Here is a 22169-nt window from a genome sequence, read left to right as displayed (position 1 = left end):
CATGTGTAACTTCACTGCGGGGGCCCGTTGCGGGCCCCCTAGGTGAAGGGGGTGTGGAGGGTGCACATGGGGGTACCTATGGTACCCCCCTGCATTTGTCTGCGGAAAGCGGCAGGCACCGCGCGGTGCCTGCCTCTTTCTGCATACAAATGCAACACCTGCATTTTTAACATTGCCGCGGGTGCAGCTTGAAGCCGCACCAGCTGCAATGTTAAAAATAGAGGATGTGACCGCCAGGGTGGCGGTCACATCTTAATTGCACAGGAGGGAACTCTGCATGCCATGCGGAGGTTCACTCCTGCTCTGGGGTCACGGACGGACGCAAGTCCGTCCGCGATCCTAATGAGGCCCTAAGTGTCGGTAATGGGTGGAGATGATCGTCGGATGGGACCAGGACTATCGCAAAGTGTACAGTAATCACGTTGTGCCGAGAAGTGTGCCCATAACAATGATGGGGATGTGTTGCATGAGTAGTTCAAGGAGTGCAGGGAAGTTTGCTGAACTCAGGAACACAAGCTTACAGCAGAGATCCGTGCAATATCTCATGCTTGATAGCGTGAAGTGTCTGAGGGGTGTTGGGAGAAAGTTTGCAGAGTCCCTGGGACCTGAGATGGTAACCTAGACTGTCTCCAACCTTGAGATCGGGAAGACGGCATTGCCTGACATCGTGGCCTCAGTCCAACATTGCTGGATCCCTCTCCCTGGACCCACGACACAAGGTACGCCATTGTTGAAAATACCGTGATTGGGTCTGAGGGGTCTTATTGTGCATTGTGTGTACTCACAGCTGGTTGTCTGGAGCAACTTCAGCTCCCATCTCTGCTGGAGGGGAATCAATTCTCCCAATCGGAAGCACGCCAGCTTCCAGTGTCACAATATTTTGCCTACGGAAGGGAATAGTAATCCAGCACTCATGAAGGTGCTGCTGGGTGCCTGAGGACCTAATCTGGATGGATGAGAGCACGTACCTGTTTCCTTCCGCTTTAGATGGTTCCAACAATCTGTCATCAAGTGCAACGTGCATCATTTTCTGTGGAGTTTGAGTGGCTGCTCGGCTGGGTCAAAAGGTGTAGTCAGAACCTGTGATTTTTTGGCCATTACCACTGCATGGGGTATGTGATATTGGGAATATTGTGTTTTATGCTAATGTGTTAGCAGGAAAGTGGAATACTTTCAACAGCCTTCATTTGCTTTCAACAGCCTTCATTTATGTTTCTGTTGCTTATAATGTGGGAGGGATTGCTTGGATCGTGAACACCTAAGGGAAGAATACACATGGGTTTAAGGTGCTTATGAGGCTGAGGGGATAACAGGGCAAGTGTATACCTATGACTAGTCCATATATGTTCATTCTGTTCTGCAGCTAATGGAAAAGTTTGACAATTGAATATAACAATAAAGTATATATCCAATGTGTATGTCGATTTGATTTAAATGTGTGCATAATACAAAGACCAGTGTTTTATACATGAGGTGTAGAGTCTTTTGTAATATACCATGTTTGTTGGGAGGGTGGGGTTTGTTCCAATACTTTACACTTTGACCCGGGAGAAAAGCCTTACTGCTCTGTGCCAAGTTGCCCAAGGGTGAGCACAGGTTATCGATCAAGTGTATCATTCCCATCCTATTTAGGAAGGTGGATTCTGCCTTGCTGCGTCCCAGCCAGTCAGAAACTGTTGGGTCTAACACTTACCATTAACTCTTTAAAATGCACATTCTGGTTCTACTGATTACATTTTTTTCATTTTGGTGTAAATAATTTATTATGCTTTACTCTATTTTTCAAAATAGATGTCAAATTTTTCTTGTGTTTTTTTTCACTTTATTACTATTTAAGTCCAACATAATCACTTTACACATTGCCTCTAAGTTAAGCTTTACTGTTTTTGTGCCAAGCAACCAAAGGGGTAAGCACAGGTTAATTTAGTGACTTTTGTGGTTCACCCTAACAAGTATTGTGATTGTTATTTAGGAATAGCTCACGCCCCCCTCAACCAATCAATCCAATTTCTCAGACTCTTCCATCCATTCTTTCACTCTTGCCTCTGTCAATCCTTCCACATTTCCATTTATCCATTCATACTTTCACCGTTCGATCCTACCTTATCCATTTTCCTTATTTCCCTTCACTGCATCCTTCCTTTCACCTCACTTCCTCATCTGTTCTCTCACCATTCTTTCAACTAATTTTTCCTTTCTTCCTCACTTTTTCTATCTTACTTCCTCTTGCTGTGTTATTTCCTTATTATCAGTAATTTCTTTATCTGTTTCTATCACTGTGCAGTCCAGCCCATGCCTTAACCCTCTTTCTTTGAACTCCACAAAGGGTTACTTAGTATTTTCTCTGAAGACTTGCAGACAGAAGAGGCCCGTAAACAACTAATAAGGTTTAATAGGGACACAGTTCACCAACCCATCGGCCCTGTGGCATTTCCAGCTTTAGGTGCAAGAGTAGGGGGTCTGCACTACTGGTATAGACACTTGCACTTTACCGGAAGGCACTCAAGAGCGTGCACAAGTACAAAACCAGGATGAGTTAATGGGTTTGTCCATATGAAAGCTTAAAAAGTGTATTTTATAACAAATTATATTTGAAAGGGTTCTTTAAGAGGCATGGCACAATGAGTCATGTAGTCCCGTTAGCCATATGTTAGGACTGGGATGAGGAGTATGATGAAGGGGTAAGGTAAATTGTCATTTAAAAATTGTTAGACCTGGTACCATTGGCGTGAGTCTCCCTTCCAGTTTTTTAATGATTGCCTCCTCTATTTTTTATATGTTTTGTTAATTAGATGCTTTGGGTACTCTGCCACTGCCATTCAGTGCCACAGTGCAAGTGCTCCCTATGTTGATTAATGTATTGATTAGTGACTCCATGATTGGCTTATTTAATTTACCTGTCAGACCCTAGTACAGTGCACCATGTGTGCCAAGGGATGTAAATCAAATGCTGGTGGTGGGCTTGCAGCACTGATTGTGCCACTCACAGAAGCAGCATGAAAAGTGTGTCTCAGGCCTGCCATTGCAGAGCCTGTGTGCAGTCTGTGACTGCCATGTCGACTTGGCAAGTGCTCCCACGTGCCAGTCCCTAAACCATCCCTTTTCTACATTTTAGTCAACCCTAAGGTAGGCCCTAGGGCAGCGTGCATTGTATGTAAAAGGTAGGTCATGCCCTGAGGTGTGCGGCATGACCTGATAGTGAATTACAGCCTATTTTGTTTTCACTATTACAAGGCTACTTGTCCCCATAGGCCAGAATGGGCAGTTTGATTATAACACCTTATAATACTAACTGACCCAGGGAACATGTTAGAAATTTGAGTTTAGAATACCTGAACTCAGAATGATAAAATACATATTTTAGTAAAGTTGGTTTTAACATTCGGTGTTTGAAAATACCACTTTTAGAAAGTAGGTATTTTCTTACCAAACCATCCAACCTGCCTCTGCTAGCTTGTGTATTCTGTGTCTGGTTTTGTGAGTGACAGGGGCTTGGGGATTCCAGGAGACAGGGTGAGCCAGCACAAGGCTGTATATACCTATCTTCATGTAGATGGGTGGAGGAGTAGCACCTGGGCCTGAATATGACTGTGCCTGCCTTCCACAATGCTGGCTCCACCTCTTGTGGTGTGTCTGGTGACTCTGGCCCACCCTGCCAAAGGAAGGAAGGAGTCATGTAAAAAAAAGTGCTCCAGGACTGCACAGAACTCTCTGCCTTCAGAGGACAAAGGGTGTTGCAGTATAAATATGGGTACCCAGACCCCAAGACTTTAAATCACTTCTGGAACAACAAGACAAACCTTTGCCAAGGAGAAGAACTAAGGAAGCTGCAGGAGTTTGGACTGCCCCCCTGGCAGTGTGCTGTGCTGCTGGGTTGGCCTGCAGTGGTTTCTTTATTGCAAAGGAAAGGAGAAGGAACTTTCAAATAACTTTCATCATCTTGCTGAATATTTCTCCAAGGGCTTGGACTTGTCATTGCCTCCTGCTGATTTCTCAGGGACAAAAGACTTCACCACCAGCTCCCCTCTGAATTTTCTTGCTGGGAATTCTGTCTGCAGATGCCTGCGTGTAGCTGTGAGCTGGAAGCGCGACTCAACGAGAAGAAGCGTGTCACAGTCGCAGCTGTTGCTGTCGCATTGTCTGGGAAGTGCGTCGCCCCCGCAGTGGTCGCCGCCAAATCACCAGAGAAGCATGCCTTTGTCAAAGCTGTTACCCGATGCATCATAAAAGAAGAGTGTCACCACCGCAAGGGTGGCCGTCGCATCACCGGAGAAATGTGTTGCAGGGCCTGTCGCAACTCCAAAGTTACAGAGTTCGCCGCACAGCTGCCGGGCATGCACGCATCATCTTCATATCAACGCATCCAGGTTGCCATCTTATCGCACCAAAGTGTCACATCGCATTGAGGCGCCATCTTGCTGCATCATAACCGGATCACAGTACGAGAATCAACGCATCACCTCCTCTCCGGTAAGGAACAAGACGCATTCCCTACTCTGCGCAAGCATTGAGGAGCGACACATTGCCTTCCCCAAAGCAAGGAAACAACGCATCTCCCTCCCTGCGAACCTTTTGTTTGTTTTGCTTTACGTATCCAGGTATTTTTGTAAGAAACGTGTTGCATTCATCATGCACTTGAACTAAGTTAATTCTACCATTTTTAAGTCTATTTTGAGTACAGTATGGTGGATTTTTGTCATTTGTGGTCTTGTGTTAAGTCTATATAAAGAATACTTATTTTTATAAAAACCTGTGTTGTGTCCATCTGTAGTGTTTTCACTGTATTACTGTGTGTGTTCATAAATGCTAACACACTGCCTCTGCGATAAGCCTGTCTGCTTCTGCCAAGCTACTAAGGGGGTGAGCAGGGGTTATCCAGTAGTGTAATCCCCTTTCCCTGACTTATAAGCAAGGGTCCCTATTTGGACACCATTGCCAATTAGAAACCCCCTGTTGTAACAAAAATCATTTTTCATATAAATCACTCAATCTAGTTTTAGTTGTTGTGCTACATTTCCATGTGAGCTCTTCTAACCCGGAAGTACTGTATTTTACCAAAATGCATGAAGTTGTATAAAGTAGAAATGACAAATCCCACACTGGCAGCGCTCTAAGTAGGATTGGAGGGTCATAGGGTCGCTAACAGGGGCGTAGACAATGGAGAATAAGTAAAAATCCGTTTCAAGAGGCGTAGCATATTTAATTAAGGGTGTGGATTGAACAGTAAAATAAATTCCTGTGCTTCAGACAACATGCCACCTCATCAGGACTTGGGTGCCTCTTGACAAGTTCTTACTACACCCGGACAAGTCCCACAAGAACAAACGCATACCTTAAACAGTTCAGACCCCTTGATTTTTTTCAACGATTGTTAGCTGTATCAGACGTATGAAAAACGTGATTTTGTTGTAAATAATTTGTCTGTAGAACGGCTAGTGATCTTCGAAGAGTCTGTGACACTTTCAACCCTTCAAACCACTTTATTCTGAAGTTTCACACTCTGTTAAGGATTTAATGCCCTGTTTTCTCTCCACATCTTTCTGAAATCCTTAATTTGCATATCTCACATATTCCCACTATTACTGGCAGCGCATATGCAAATGTCACTCTGAGCCCCCTGCCGAAAGGCCTGGGTTTGGATGTGCATGCATCCTGCACACATTGATGATGCACTGACAGGCACTGTGTGAAACTCGCACTGCCATCCCCTATAACTTCAACGTTCTACACCGTGAGTTATCATAAACACACACCCACGACCTGAAATCACTCACACCTATTCATAGTAAACACTACAACAGAGTCATACGTTGCATGATATAAACTACATAAATAGAGCATCTTGAAAAACGCAAACACTCGCCGGGTGTGCACGAGACGTGAAATGTAAACTGGGTTTGTATCCCTGACATGGAAGCTCGTGGGTTTTTACTGTTATTGTTGCAAATCATATATGTATTAGCAGGTAATACGGTAGAATGGTGGGGTGCTGTATTTCTCGGCCCAATCACTCTCTCGTGTGGCATGTTGTGTGTTTCTCAGGCATGTGTTTAATGTGGTTCGATCCCAGCCCTCCCCCTCCTCACTGCCGGTCTATGCGTCCCTATAGGACGAGGCGCTGGAAGCCCTCATCCAGATGACACAGGCGCTTAGCAGTCACCATCCTGTGTGTGCATTGCAGCCCTTACTCTGTGACACTACGGAAACAGGACCGTTTTCTGCTGCCAGCCTGGGACATTTGCATACAAGGAGGGCACCTGCCAAGCGCCAACCTTCCCCCCCCCAAGAAGGAAATACAATTCTCGTTTAAGAAACTCATTTCGGTGTCTGAAGCCAGGATCCCGTTGTTGCCACTAACTTCTACGATCCCCTACAGTGTTGATGCTCAGACAGAATCCACTCCCTCGCTCAGACAGCGCTTCGAGAGGTAATTCATCACAGCGCCTTCTGTGCGCAGCGCTCCTTGTCACGCCTAATAGAGCCTGCGCCGACTGTGTGCTAATTTACTGTGCCGCGCTCGGGACTCTGGTGCAGCTGCTGCTCACTGCTTGTGTTTTTTCCTGAAGGTAACCGCAGTGGCATGTCCCCGCGCCCGGTCCTCCCATCCAAAGTGGATATGTGCAAGTCGCAGGAAAGGGGACGCTTCTCCTAGACTCCCGCCAGAATGAGGTGCCCTCACCCCGCGTCACTCATCGTGGTGCAGTGCCTCCTCCAGCTCGTGAGTCTTGCTTTTTTACAAATTATTATTAGTGGCAGACGCCCTGGCAGCCCTTCGACGCTATTTAACGTGTTTTAAATGTTTTGGAAACGTCACTAGAGGGATTTGCAGTACAGGGAAACTGAGATTGCAATTTCTGAATGGGGCACGTTGCGCGCTGGCTTCTCTTTGTAGGAGGCACGGCTTCTTGTGAAGCTTAACAGCGATGCCACAGTAGATAGAAGTTACGCCACTTGGATTGTGAGTGAGGAAAGTTTGAGAGCGCTCACTAATAGCTAAACCGCTTCGTGGCACTGTGCGATCTATCTCTGCGCGTACTGTGTTTGAATTGTGGCTCGTGCATGAGTGGGGCGCGTGTTTAACGTATATTCACAGTGTGCAGCTGCACCCCTGTGCACCTAAGTGAGTTCAGCGCGGTTAACCTCTTCGAAACCTACATGTTCCTCACACGTATGATCGCAGTACCACCAGCCTGGCACCTGGATATGAATGTTGTTTATGTTTTATGCACCCGGACACGGTCCACTAAAAGCTCCTGTTCCCCCTCTCAGGTCATGTGACGATTGACTCCCTGGATATGTTGAACTATCTTTTTCAAATATTGTACACACCTCATGACCAATATGCAGCATTCGTGTAAATTAATGGATACAAATATACTATGACCTGCATACAGTGTATTCAAGTTTCGAGAGTATTCATGGTTTATCTCTTAGGATTCGTACATAATCCAGCAAAAAAATGTGTGCCATTCAGGTCTCCCAACCAACCACGCCCTTAGTAAACACCAGTTGGTTTTAACATAGGCACGTGTTTCAAAATGTCACTAAAAAGCTGTGTTTTGCTCTGTGCAGTTTATATCTTTCCAAAATATCAGTGAACACGTGTTTAAAGGCGACGCTTCTTAAATAATTGTGAAGGATCTTTTGGTTACAGAGTAGAGTGCATTTTGGGAGAAATGTCGCAGAATGCATCTTCTGCCACGGTAAAGCATTTGCAACCTTTGCACTGTGGTATTAAAAGAAAAACACGCCATTTGTCGTCATTTTTAGAGTGTATCTGAAAATGTTCACCGCCCTGACCCACGCAGCTGCACTTCAGTCAGGGCGGAGTGGTTACGGGCATTGTGATGAAGAGGACACACCCTCTTACGGAAATGTACTCCCTGTGAACTACGCCACTAACTTGCTGCTTCTGTAAAATAATCATTCTCACCTACATTGCTACTTAATTTATATTCTACATAATTTATTGAGCTAGCACTGGCACGGGGCAGTAGAGAATACATGTGCGGCTAAGAGGCAGAAAAGGAACATCTTGGCGCTCTACATAACACCTAAGAGAAGAGATCATTGGAAAAATAGAGTTATACCGAGTTAGTAGAAAGTGTGCAGCATCACTAATTTTGAGAACAGAAAACAGGGCATCTGACGACCGCCAAATCATATATGTTTTGATCTAACATTGATAATTTTTACAGAATGATTTCCCCGCACAATTGTAAAGGGGGAGAACTGACTGACACTTAATTATGTATGTTTTAATGGCTGTGTTTTTGTAGCGCTACCTTATCACAAAATGGCGCATTTAGCGCATTTAGCGCACACTAACAAAAAGACACTAGCGTTTATCTGATTTATGTTCCCAAACTGATCAGCCCCATGGCTTTGCTTCGTGTCCATTGATTGAATGGGAAGCTGCGGTTCTGGTTCCCGCTTTCAAAGTTATTTTCCTCGCTTGTTCTCGGTCTCGCGAGTTCACGTTGCACCTTCCGACTCGGAGATGTGCTGGAGCCCCAGAAGGGTCCCTCTCTCTCCCCCCGTGCTGTGGTTAGACGGATGCTAGCGCGGAAGCCGGAGTTGATTGATTAGCGCTCGGGATGCTCAAGTCAAATTGTAATCTGTCTCCGGACCGCGCCTGTCCTGCACTGTTCCCAGCTCCGCCACTTTATCATAGCAATGGATTGTCGCGCTGCAGCGCCGCGATAAGGGCCCGTGGCTGCCCGCCTGCCGAACAATAGGAGACCGCTTACATTTTTCACACTCCCCCCAACACGGATTTCAGCTAAATATCCCCTCTGCGTTAGGTAATTGAATAGGAAATAAGAGACTCTGTGGAGTGCGGTGGTCCTGAGTGACAACGCAGTAAATCCTAACTGAGCGGGCCTATAGGCTCAGTGACAGAGCGCGTCACTGTCACTAGGAAACACCTTACATTGGGACGCCTGCGTGTGTTGAAGGTGCTCAGTGCCTCATAGTGTTGAACTTATCTTTAAATGCGAGTGCTGTGTTAATAATTGCCAATTAATGCTGAGGGTAGGGCGTGGCCATGACCCCGGATGGAAAGCTTGAGTTGAGCATCATTCCATTCCACTGTCTTAGCAGTGGTGAGAAATAGCCCATCACACTCAGTGGAAGTGCGTCAGTGGCTTAAGTCATTTTTTTAATTGTTTTTGTCTAAATATAATCAAATGTATTTAATCATAACCAGAGCACTGGCAGGTCGTTCTTTTTTGAAGTGAGGTGAAACCCCCAAAACAAGGCCTTGGGACAATGGGCGCACTTGTTTTGTTCCGTAAACCCACCTTAAGCGTATACTCTGTGAGGGAATGTTTATTAATTTGTCAAGTGTGTTAATCTCTATTCTTACAATAACATGACATTTGACAGTTGCATGGAAGCAATACATATGTGAATCCGTGTTTATAAGTAAACTTGCTTCAAAGAACTTGTTGCTGATGTTTATTTTCACTGGCTTCGCATATATTTATTTTTCGGTGACACAGCATGAATTTATTTATGCAGTGCCAATAAAAATAAACGAGGTTCAATAACACATACTGACAAACGCAAACTCGCACATTCGTGTTCACAGTGCCCCAGTCAATTTCCATCCTGTCATCACACTGGAGTTGGTTCTTAACCTGTTGTTCAGGGACCCCCGGCGGTCCCGTAAGAAAATTAAATGATATTAACAGATTAGTAAAGTGTATATAATTGAAGATGCAAAATGTAAAGTAGAAAAAGTATCACCAGGTTGATTAGTGGGAGCATAGCAAGTGCATCAAACAGAATCTAGTAAGGCTGATGAGTGGCCTCAATTTAATTTAGAATTCTACCAATAAAATTACATTTTTGATTTCTTTTATATTTGTCTTTGTATTAATTACATCTTTTCAGTATGTGTGTATTTTTATTTTGATGAGTGCTTATTTCTGTATTTTTTGTGTAATGGTTTGCAGTTCAAATAATCAAAAATACTTAGGGCGTGATACCCGGCTTCCAGTAATGACTCAGTGGGGGTCCCCGGAATTCAATGTGATTCATTGGGAGTCCCGGGGTTTTAGTAGTGAGTAATAAGTGTAAGTCCAGAGAAGACAAAAGGTTAAGAACTACTGTGTTAGAATAAAGAAGCAAAACAATATTAATGCCTCACAGATTATTTCTAATAATAATTCACAGAAGAAAACAATTGTTGCTATCCTCACGGGGGCCTACTTCTATTTAGCGGAATATCATCTCAGTGCGAAGATTAAACCTCTTGTGCCCTGGTTATCATTACTTATGTTTGTTTGTAAAAAGTGAAAAATTGGATAGCATCGTGACATATTTCACACAGGTGTGTCCACTGACGTAATATGTCATTTATTACCATTGTTGTGGGAGTGAAGGGGCACCATGAATCAATCAAGGCTTCACCTCCTTCTGAATCATGGCAACTTGTCACTTTCAACAAATGTAATATTTGCTGTACATGCTCTACATTATATAACGGATAATGTAAGGACTTGCTGAACATGCTGTACATTATATTGGGGATATTGCAAGTCACAGAGGAATTCCATAACTATATAGAGGAACAATACTAAAGGCCGAGTTTCTTTATAAGTTTATGGAATTCCAAGGTGACTTGCAATATCCGTATCATGTATAGCAGCAGGTACATTATTCCTTATAATACATGGTCCCACCATAAATTTTCCCACAAACTGCGTAAATCCTTGGGGCGTGACTCTTTCATATGAAAGAGACAGCGTGCTTGTAAGCATGAATATCAAAAATAGAATCGCTTGTGTAAAATTAAACTGAATAAAAAAGCTGTTAGATATTTGTTTTAGAATCTGTTTAATACACGTCAGTTTTAAAAAAAAAGACGCAATGGCTCAGAATGTGAAGAAACATGCAGAAATATTCAAACTTTTCTATAAATACCCAAGGAGTGTCAACAAATAAAAATGTCACCATAAATATATAATTTCTGTTAATAACTGAGCAACTAGACAAACGTATCAGAAGAAAGAAAGTTCATGTTTATGGTCCATTACTTGACCTACCTTTACCCTCGGCAGCTGGCCCTGGCAGCAGGTATTGTGACATCAGATCTCAAATGTAATAAGTTATTATATTTATTGATAGTTGAGTGACTTTGGGCCTGATTTATATTTTGGCTGATGGGATACTCCGTCACAAACGTGACAGACACCCCTTATGCCATATTACAAGTGTCATATGATATAGTGCACTTGTAAGATGATGGGCAGGATATCTACCACAATTGTTATGGAGTTACTCATATGCCAAACTCTAACTCAGGCCCTGTGTCATTTCTCAATAGTACGCAACTGGGTGCATCATAATTAACCTTTTGCAAAGAAATTAGAGACAGGTTTTTATAAAGGGTTTGCGGAGCTCTATGTATAAAAAGGATATTGCAAGTCACAAGGCATTGTATGACCACATAGAGGAACAAGTTCGAAGGCTGAGTTCCTTTATAAGATGATGGAACTCTGTGGTCACTTGCAATATCCTTATAACATAGGATAAGGAGTAGTTTTTACTTATAATGTATGATCATACCATTGCCCTTCTAACAAACCACTTAAAACCTTAAAACTTCAGTGGCTTACTCTGTCATATGAAAAAGATAGTATGTTTGCAGACAAGAAAAATAAAAGTAGAATCCGCAAAAATATATATATTAGAAATAGTGCAATATAAGTAGTCAGATTAAAAATGCTGCAGCTCAGAATGTGCAGAAACATTAAGTGATTCTGTATTTCCTGCAATGCCACATAATATGAAAAAAATAAACATGCTGCTCCAAATATCCCTTGTTTGTTGATCTCTGTCCATTTTATTAAAAATGCAAAATAACAAAAACACATTTCTTGTTGTCATTGTTTGAACTGCAGCTATAATTTTGCTCCTTGACTCGCCTTTCATCTTGGCTATTGCAGCAGGTATTCTGACATCATAACCAACAGCTGCCGGTGCAGGCAAGCTCAGTGGGGTGGGGCGGGATGGGGTGGGAGTCGACAGAAGATGGAATAGGATATATTTATTTATTTATTTTTCCCTATTACATCATCTGTTGACTTTGCCCCCTCCTGCCCCACCTGCCTCGCCCTACCACGCTTACCTGCGCCGGCTGCTGCTGATCACAACTCAACTGTAATACCTTTGCTGTGGCAGAAGAGGTGCATCATGACATACTTAAAGCTTCAGGCTTCTAAAACATGATCGCTACAAAAACACACCCGCACAAACACAGACACTCTCTCAATAATAAATGCATGTCATTTTGAAACAAAGCGACTAGAGATGTGAACATGTCCAGATTTCCAACAGTTGGAGGAACTGGTGCACTATGCAATAATCTGCCTGATTGGCATGCCTTCTTTAGGTTTGAACTGGAAAGAGATGACATGAAATTAGTTTAAAAGAGAATGCAGAAGCAGCAGTTTCATGAAATTATATTATCTGCTGTCATTTTGTGGATTCATGAAACACAGATCACCTACATAAGTCAAAATCAGATGCCAGTGCCCATCTCCTGAACTGTGGATGGGCTATTGGCAGACAGGAAGAATGATGCAAACATGTAAATTAATAGGGTTGTTCCGTGGAGGGGTTGTGGTTGATGAGAGTAATCAATCCAAGGAACGCAATAGGGATGTTTATGGAAATGGAAGAGACTCATGATATTGTCAAGAGTACAAATACATTTTATTTGTGATTAATTATTAGTGGCAATCACAGGGCAATTTTGGCAAAGTTGAGGGATATCTAAACTGAAGCGCCCAAGATAAAGGAACATCAGCAGGAACTGAATTCAAAATAATAAGCAATTTAACAAAGATCCTTTCATAAATGTAGATTATTACTCTACTTTTTCACACAAGTTGGTTGTGTATTTGGAATATTTTAATGATTTCTTTTCACTATTTTGAAAATGATGTATCAGTGGTGAGCTAATCATGTAAAGAATGATAGCTCATTTAGAAGTTTGTGTTTCTTGTGCAGGAGTATGTCCGATACAGCTCCTTCATTTTGCTATATATGATTATGTGGTTTACAGGAAGATTTTAGCGTCTTCTTTGTATTGTGCTGGTGATGTTTACATATGTTCCTAGTCATGGTTATTGAACTACATATATAATTATACAATTAACAGTGGCGTAATGTACAACATTTATGTTCAGTATCCAATGGAAGTGTAAAAATAAGTTTTATTCCTGAAGACTGCACTGTCCCTCTCACAAATCACAAAAACATACAGGTATCCCTTTGACTTTATTTATCACAATATATCATTTAATGTGAAACAGATGTTGACAGTGGACCCTGCAATAGACCAGCACCTGACCCACTGTCCCTAAAAAATATACATATAGTGGAAATCACCCACCAAATGTCTATGCACACTGTTGAAGCACCCACTGCCACAGTGCAATCAAATACAGGATTTTAACAATTTCAAAACAGTCGCAAAGGTGCACCACTAAACACAACAGAAAACAGACACATAACAAATTATCAGGTTCATGTCCATAGCATTATTTCTTCAAGTACCTTCTTTTATTCAAATTGTGTTAAAAACCATTCGTGATTGAAAAGAACGTCCAACGCGTTTCGTCCAGACAGATGGACTTTTTCAGGGCAATCAAACAAGTAAGGGCACGTCTAGGCAATATTTTCATCAGAGTGTCCGTGGTAGCCAAAACTTCAAGCAGAATGGCAACATCTGTTTCACCAGGAGTTCTTATAACAGCTTTGTGTACTTCTCTCAAGTGTTAGGGAAGCCAACCCTATAGCAAACAGCATAAGGTGATCCAGCAGTCTCACCGAAATAAGGTAGGATGGATGTTTAGGTTACAAACACCGGCTCTGACCTTAATAGGGACGAGCACAGACCTGGCAAAGCCTCCTGCAAGCCGGTGTTTGTCGCCTATACTTCGAGCCCACCTTATTTCGGTGAGACCGCTGGATCACCTTATGCAGGTTACTATATCGTTGACTTCCTTAACACTTGAGAGATGTACACATCCCTGTTATAAGAACTCCTGGTGAAACACCACTGCTTCTTTTGCAACTCCTGCCTTTTCAACTAAAACAATGCTGGCTATCAGAGACTACTGAAACCAAACAAATGTCATCTTTGACTCTGGAGAGCAATCCTTAAATACAACAAAGGCATCATAGCTTGCTAAATGGAAAGAATGGATAGCCAACGTCTTATACCAAACGTACGCCTTACGAACAGCAGTGTAAGGCTCCAACCTCTGATCTACTCGATCTACACCATACAAGTGCTTATTGTAGTCTAAAATGCACACAGGTTTGTGCACCTCAGCAACATGACTCCAGTCACAGGTGAAATACTTTAATCATTGATGGTAGTCACCGTATAGACATTTCTCCTGTCAGAAAATTTCAGAGCTAGAAGCCCATCACTATGCAAGGCACTGCACTGTCCCATCACAGGTTTTAAACATACCAGCTCTTTTGGGAAACATTTACCGTTAGAACGGGTTGTGCCACAAGCAACAGTGTCCACTTTGAAGAATTCCCTGAACAACGGCACTCCAGTGTAAACCTTGTCTACATATAAATGGTGACCTTTGTTAAAAAGTCCTCTACAAGGCTCCCACACAATTTTCTCTGTAACTCTGAAAGTGGTCGGACAACCAGGGGGGTCAATATTGGAATCACCTACCAGTGTAGACTCTGACATTTTAGACATATCCAGTACTACTCTCAGCATATACATCTTAATTCCATAATGTCCCCTCTTGCGAGGAATGTACTGCCTAAAAACCAATCAGCCCTTGAACTAGACTAGAGACTGATCCACAGCTATTTCTTTGCTTCAGTGACTTAATATCGAGGGACATAATATAGAATGCCCAAAATATCGACACCAAAATATCAAATGACAAAATATAGAATCCCTATCTACAAACAGGTAAGTACTAAAATATCGAATCCAAAATATAGATTGTTAAAAATATAGTTAACTAAAATATCGAATTGTTTAAATATATTAAAAATAATGACACATTAATTAAATATTAAAAACAATTAAATAAAACATACTTAAAATAATGTAAACAGTCTTAAAATATGAAAATATTAAATGTAATGTAAAAAAAGTAGAGAATTTGTTGGATAGCGAGAGGGTAAAAATTACTATTCCCACTCCAGTTAGTGCAATAGTAGGGAAAGCGTTGGATAGCGTAGGGGTAACAATTACTATCCCCACTTCAAAGAGTGCAACAGTAGGGAAAGCGTTGGATAGCGGAGAGGTAAAAATTACTATTCCCACTCCTGAGAGTGCAACAGTAGAGAAAGCGTTGGATAGCTTAGGGGTAACAATTACTATTCCCACTCCAGTGAGTGCAACAGTAGGGAAAACGTTGGATAGAGGAGGGTTAAAAATGACTATTCCCACTCCAAAGACTACAACAGTAGGGGAAGCGTTGGATAGAGGTGGGGGTAAAAATTTCAATTACCACTCCAGTGAGTGCAACAGTAGGGAAAACGGATAGCGTATGGGTAAAAATTACTATTCCCATTCCAAAGAGTGCAACAGTAGGGAAAGCGTAGGATAGCAGGGGGGGGGGTTAAAATTACTATTTCCACTCCAGAGATTGCAACAGTAGGGAAAGCATTGGATAGCGTACGGGTAAAAATTACTATTCCCACTCCAGTGAGTGTAACAGTAGGGAAAGCGTTGGATAGCGGAGGGGTAAAAATTACTATTCTCACTCCAGTGAGTGCAACAGTAGGGAAAGCGTTGGATAGCGTAGGGGCAAAAATTACTATTTCCACTCCAGTGAGTTCAACAGTAGGAAAAGCGTTGGATAGCGTAGGGGTAAAAATTACTATTCCCACTCCAGAGAGTGCAACAGTAGGGTAAGTAATAATTTAATATGAAAATTAAATTAAATTAATTATCAATACCAATAAAAAAAATCATTAAAAATAATTACCAATTATTTACCAATTAAAAGCATTAATTACCAATTACAAAAATTAATAAATAATAAATTTTAATTACTAATTGATACAAATTAATTACCAATTATTATTTATCAATTAATTATCAATACATATAAATAAAAATAATTTCTAACTTTATTACAATTAAATCACTTCCCACTCTATTCCCCTATAAAGCCACAACCCGCTCCAAATAAATACAATTAACATAATTATCAATTAATCAATTAATAAAAATGATTTACCAATTAATACAAATTATTTACCAATTAATACAAATGAAGTACTAATTAAAATTTAATTATCAATCAATTAATTATCAATCCATACAAATAAAAATTAATATTTAATTTACTATAATTAAATTACTTCCTAACCTATTCCCCTATAAACCCACAATCCGCTACAGAATTAAATTACGCAAAAATTAAATTACATAACATTCATTACTTTAAAAAAATAAACATACATTGCAAAATTAATACATAATTTTAATACTTATACTATCATACATAACACTAAAATATTTTGGGTTGTCTATATTTTTGATTCAATATTTTGGGCAGTCTATATTTTGGAATCGATATTTAGGGTGTTCACCATTTCTTTCCACGGCTCATAGAGCTCTGAAAATTGATCTAAAAATGACCAAAGACAGACTGAGCCTTAAAAAGAAGGTCACAATTAGGGTGATCTGTGGGCAACATTAAAGCATTATCAACCAAATGCAAAATCCAAAGAAGAAGCAAATATTGATTACGACTCATGGTTGCAGGAAATATAGCTGTTACCATCAAGGGATTAATAGATCAATATGAAGACAGCAAAGCTTCCTTATCAGGCCCATCAAAAAATTTAAACCCAGAACTTCTTCAGCTCATCCAGATATGTGGTAGTCCACCAGGTAGCTATAGAGTGAGACCTAAGTCTGACACTGCTGTCCCTCAAATACTGTTCAGCATACAAATTAGTCACTTCAACAATATCGGCCAAAAGTACATAATCCATAAACAACTGAAAGAATTTATAGGCCAACAAATTTCATAATTCACTCTACAACCTGCAACACCACCAAAGACAGACAACACCGGCTGCACCATGTTTGGGTCAACCCAGAGCCTAGCACTTCCAATAGGAAGCCTTGTATGACATCTGCCTTCAATGCAGATGCCTTTAGTTGCACTATCAGCACATCAGTGTCTTCCTCTAATACAGGCACTTCATCCACACTGGGAGTAGCTTCATCTGCACTGGGAGTAGCTTCATCTGCACTGAGAGTAGCTTCATAATCAGATGATTCCTCTCAGACCGAAAATTAACTGCCAGAATCCTGGCCTTCCTCCTCTGCCTCAGATGCAGAGTCAGTCTTATAATCATGTTCAGAAGAAGTCTTGAAAAATAAATCAACAACCTGCTGAGCGGTCATCCTGCTGCTAGTCATAATCCTCACCAAGAGAAGTAACTTGACAAATAAGTCAACAATACCCAACACTGTGTAAAATAGGTAATAAACAAAGTGTGGATTTATAAAGTAAAACTACTGGCATATAGCAATTGCAAGGTAAAATCAATCAATACAAAGCATGCAAAGACCTATATATTATAAAACAATACCACTCACTTGCTAAAGACAGCTAGATTCACCAGCACCCACTCTGCACAGACACAGCAAGCATCAACAAAAATCCACTAGAAAAGAAAAACTAAAGAAAATTACACACCAGGAAACACAATACACATTGTGCACAAATACAAGGAAATTTCACACACATTCAAATAGTAGCTAAGTAGGCTGCTATTATTACGGAATTTCCCAAAAACACATTCTGGTAGGTCATTGATTCTAATTTGGAGTAAACAGTATAAAAAAACCTTTTCTTACCAATCACTTGCAACTGCACAAACTGCAGATCTACCAGTGCTTAAACTGCAACCACAAGGAAAACAAAAGCTTTGGACTAGAACAAAAAGGAGTAAAAAAAATAGTAAACACTTTGAAATGTGCCCATCACCATACAAATGGCAGCCACACACACCGCCAGCCAAGTGCAAGTTCAGACACAGCCAGCAAAATGACAAACACTCATTAGCCAAACTACGCTTCACACACAAACTTTCCCTGGTGGTCTAGGGGTTTCTGACCCCTTGAGGGCAAATGAGCATAGTTATCAATTTGACAAAAGGGGGAGCAACCCTTGTCCTAGGGGTAGATTGTCCAAAACATAATGAACAAAATTCCAGGCTCCTAGTGGCTTTCAATTCTCCCGGACTAGATCGGCCAAAAAATGACTGACCTAGCCCCAGGGGTCTGAAACACAGGAAAATGTGCTCCCCCAGGGCAGCGACCCTTGCCTGAGGGATCGCTCCCTTAAAAATATATATATATATATTTTAAATAATCCCTGGTGCCTAGTGGGTTTCAACACCCTCCCGGGGGCAGATTTGTTGAAATAACTTCTGCTCTAGCTTCAGGGATTGCTGAAACACAGGAAGATATGCTGCCCCCAGGGCAGCAACCCTTGCCAGAGGGGTCGCTCCCTTAAAAAAAATTCTAAATAAAACCCTGGTGCCTAGTGGGTTTCAACCCCCTCCCTTGGACAGATCAGCTGAAAAAACATATGATCTATCCCCATAGGTGGCCGAAATACAGGAAAATATGCTCCTTTAAAATATAATTAAAATAACTCCCTGGTGCCTAGTGGGCTTCGACCCCCCCTGGGGGGAGGGAGGAGATCGGCTGAAAAAATTGTGGAATCAGCCTGTGAAGGGGGGGGCGGCAACGCAACGATTTCAAATACCCCTAGGGAGAGATCCTTGCCTAAGAGGTTGTTCCCCCAAATAATAAAATATCACTTGGGTTTAATGGTGTAGATTCCTGCTCAACAATTGTGGCCCACCCAAGATGGTGGCGCAGGAATCCACTCTATACAGATGCTGGGGGAAAGTCCTTTCCCCCTGCATCTGTACTCCTGTAAAACCACCCCTTGGGACAAGGACTTACCAAATCCATCTTTTCGCTTGGCGCGCTGAAAGCAAATGGATTCCAGCACGCCCCTGGCTGCAATTGATGACATTGGGGCGCCGTGAGCATGCCAACTTCATCAGATCTTAAAAGGGGGTGTCAGGGTGGCAGTGGAAGCACTCCCGCTGCCATCTCCAGTGGAGTCATGTGGGTGGGTGCCCCACTGCGGGCACGCCAGTGCTTCCCTGTGGAGCTGTACCAGGACGTAATGATTACGTCCTTGGCACAGTAGAACCACTGTTGAGGATGTAGCCATTAGGTCCTCGGCACTGATGGGGTTAAATAGCTGCATGATATATCAGTAAAATATGAAAACGTCTGTCACTGAATTGTTCAAGCATATATTCTGTGTGTTTTTTGCTATGATGAACATTTTATTTGAATATTCACAAAAGGTCAAAACTGGTAGAATTGATTAACTTACAGTGTAACACAGCCCCTTTTTTAGAGTGTAATTACAGGTTTGAGTGGCATAGAGAGTTGCAAGGTCATACTAATGGCAGAATGCGCACTATACAAATAGGTCTAGCATAACAAACCAAAACATAACACAACAACATTTTTATGAACAAAGGTTCTTCATCTACAATACAATGGTTAGATCAACAAAAATAACAAAATGCAAATAAAATCAGCAGCAATAATAAAACTGCAAACGTTTCATTTCTTTTCTTTTCAAATGGTATTGCTGTTCCTCTTTTGAAATATCCCTAATTGTACCAGCACATCCGCTTCCGCAGTTTATTGTTGAAAAGCTATTTAAGTACTTTGTTCTGTATTTATGCATTTATTGGTCAGTTAAGAGGTTTTGCGATTTTATCAAAACGTTACATTCCAAAACAGAGTCTGTACTAAAACATTTAAACCTTTTTATTGGAGTCTGTAAGGTTCAGATATTTGAGAGATTTTATTGGAAAATGCCATTTCCACTTACAGCCTTTCGATATACAATTCATGAGATATACCTGTTTTCTTGACTTAAGGAACAGATGGTGAGCAATAGAACACGTTTTCCCATTTTGAAGCACAAAAGTTGCTTGAAAAGAAATACTGAATTTCAATGTTTAACTCAGTGCTTCAATTCAAGCGAATACATGACTGGGTTGAATTTTTATGTTCTGAGGTACCACAGAATTATCACACATTATTTATTGTTTCCTGAATACTCAAAAAATATTTGTGAACAATGAAATTCAGTTTTTGTGTAGCTTTTGCAGACTCAAGCATACCAAAAAAGTGAAGTTTTGTTAAATAAATCACAAATTAACTGATAGAAACACTGTTGAGGGAGGTAATGATGTACACAACACATCTGCACAACTGATTCCTGTGCTCCTATGCATAAATCAGTCTGCCAGCATTTTCATGTGGCAATGCCATGTTTGTATAGATCCACTGTGCAGGAGAGCCAGTTTCCTGTAACTCTTTTGTATGGCCGGTCACTTCTTTTGAGGATCCCAGTAAAGGAATGAATGATATTAGAAATTACACCACCTTCCTTACAAATTAAAGTAAAAACAAAGAACTAGTAGCCACTCTCAATGCTAGGAGAGCAAACTCCACACACAAAATTGGACTCCTGACTTTCCAGAAGTCCACAGTGATGTATCCTCACTTTGTCCCAGGGCTGGGAAGAAGAGAGAGTTCATAGTGACAGAATACGTTTTTATGTCTTGGAAGAAACACAACAGATTCCAGTTGGAAAAGGACCTTCAGCTTTGGTCCTCCTAAGTTTTACCAACTTGCGTATTTCAAAAGAAACAAGAAAATATAGATTCTGTTACTACATACAGCTTTTGACAGTTTAATTTAGCAAAACGTGGGCAGTATTTTAAAAGCCACTTTTTTAACTAGAGCCAGGAACTCCCTCAAAACATAATATTTTATTGAGCAGAAACATAGAGAATACAAGACTTAATGCAGACAATTTGATAAATAGACATCCTTGTATACATATTAAATTAGACAATACAAACATGTATAAAGTGCAGCATACAATATTTAACAAATATGTATCATTCCAATAGAGTTAATGTTTGGTTTCCATCAGTAGATCTTGCCGAAAAATGCAATGTGCTAATTTCACCATCTGGACATGATGCTAGAATTTAATCTTCCAGGCAGATTTTGCAAAAGTGCAACCAGTACAATTTACACAGTACTTTCCAACCCTAAAATTACTAAAATGCAGTGCTAAAGTGCAATTTTTTATTCTGCCCTACTTTACTGGGAAGATCTCTAGCCCGTGCACTTTACTACCGTGCTCTTCCAACTCTAAAATTACCAAAGTGCAGTGCTTAAGTGCACATTTTTTCCGCACCTACTTTTCAGAGAATGTCTTAAGCCTCTCCATCTATTTCCATACAGCATTAAATCTTTTATTATTACATACTCTCTTAACATTTACTTCTTTGATAAATTAGGCATCCCTGTAGATCTTTCCATAAAGTGCAATGTGCTAAGTTACCATCTGAACATGATGCTACAAATTCATCTTCCAGGCACACTTGCCAAAGTGCAGCCAATACAATTTCCACAGTACTTTCCAACCCTATAATTACTAAAATGCAGTGCTAAAGTGCAATTTTTTATTCAGCCCTACTTTCCGAGAGGATTTCTAGCCTCTCCTTTTATTTCCATACAGCATTAAATCTTTTATTTGCACTTACTCTCTTAGCATATGCTTATTCAAATATCCTAGTATGGATCATTTTAATAAACCAATCCGAATAGGTGGGTATTTTAGGGGACCTCCAATTCTGAAGTATCAGATAACGTGCCACCAGGGAGGCAATTTCTATAAATGTCTACTCCCCTCTCGACATTACAAAGTTCTGTCTCTGACTAGCAAGACCAAAAAAGTGCAATGTCGGCCTCGGGATCCAATCTTTTCTGTACTCCCCAGCTTAGAGCTGAAAAGATCCTTTCCCAAAAGTGTGATAGCTTTGGGCAGGTAAAAAAAAGTTTGGAGCCAACCTCCCTCGCCTAACATCTGACAGCAGAAGCATCTGTTCTCTAGTTCGGGCGTATCTTATGAAGAGCATTGAGGGTGTATAACACCATCCAGAGTGACAAGAAAGCCATTCTTTTAAAATTAGCCGTTCTTAGGGCCTTGCTGCCTAGTTGTGAAATATCTTGCCAGTCCCGA

The 22169-nt window shown here is 41.1% G+C and overlaps 1 protein-coding gene across 2 annotated transcripts in view; it reads left to right on the top strand.

Annotated features, from left to right (window-relative positions):
* Positions 1–6206: 6206 nt before the first annotated feature.
* Positions 6207–22169, top strand: part of NXPH2 (neurexophilin 2) — a 406557-nt gene continuing 390594 nt past the window's right edge. The window contains exons 1-2 of one of the 2 annotated variants that reach the window (XM_086958882.1): positions 6207–6427; positions 6567–6718. In XM_086958882.1, coding sequence (XP_086815008.1) covers positions 6665–6718 — 54 coding nt within the window. In that variant the 5' untranslated portion in view covers positions 6207–6427; positions 6567–6664. Of the gene's footprint in view, positions 6428–6505; positions 6719–22169 lie in introns of those variants that run through there. The other variant, XM_086958884.1, reaches the window with a different exon arrangement.

Source organism: Lissotriton vulgaris, chromosome 2_1, assembly GCF_964263255.1.
Source record: "Lissotriton vulgaris chromosome 2_1, aLisVul1.2, whole genome shotgun sequence".
Classification (NCBI taxonomy): Eukaryota; Metazoa; Chordata; class Amphibia; order Caudata; family Salamandridae; genus Lissotriton; species Lissotriton vulgaris.
This window is presented reverse-complemented; position numbering and strand designations above follow the sequence as displayed.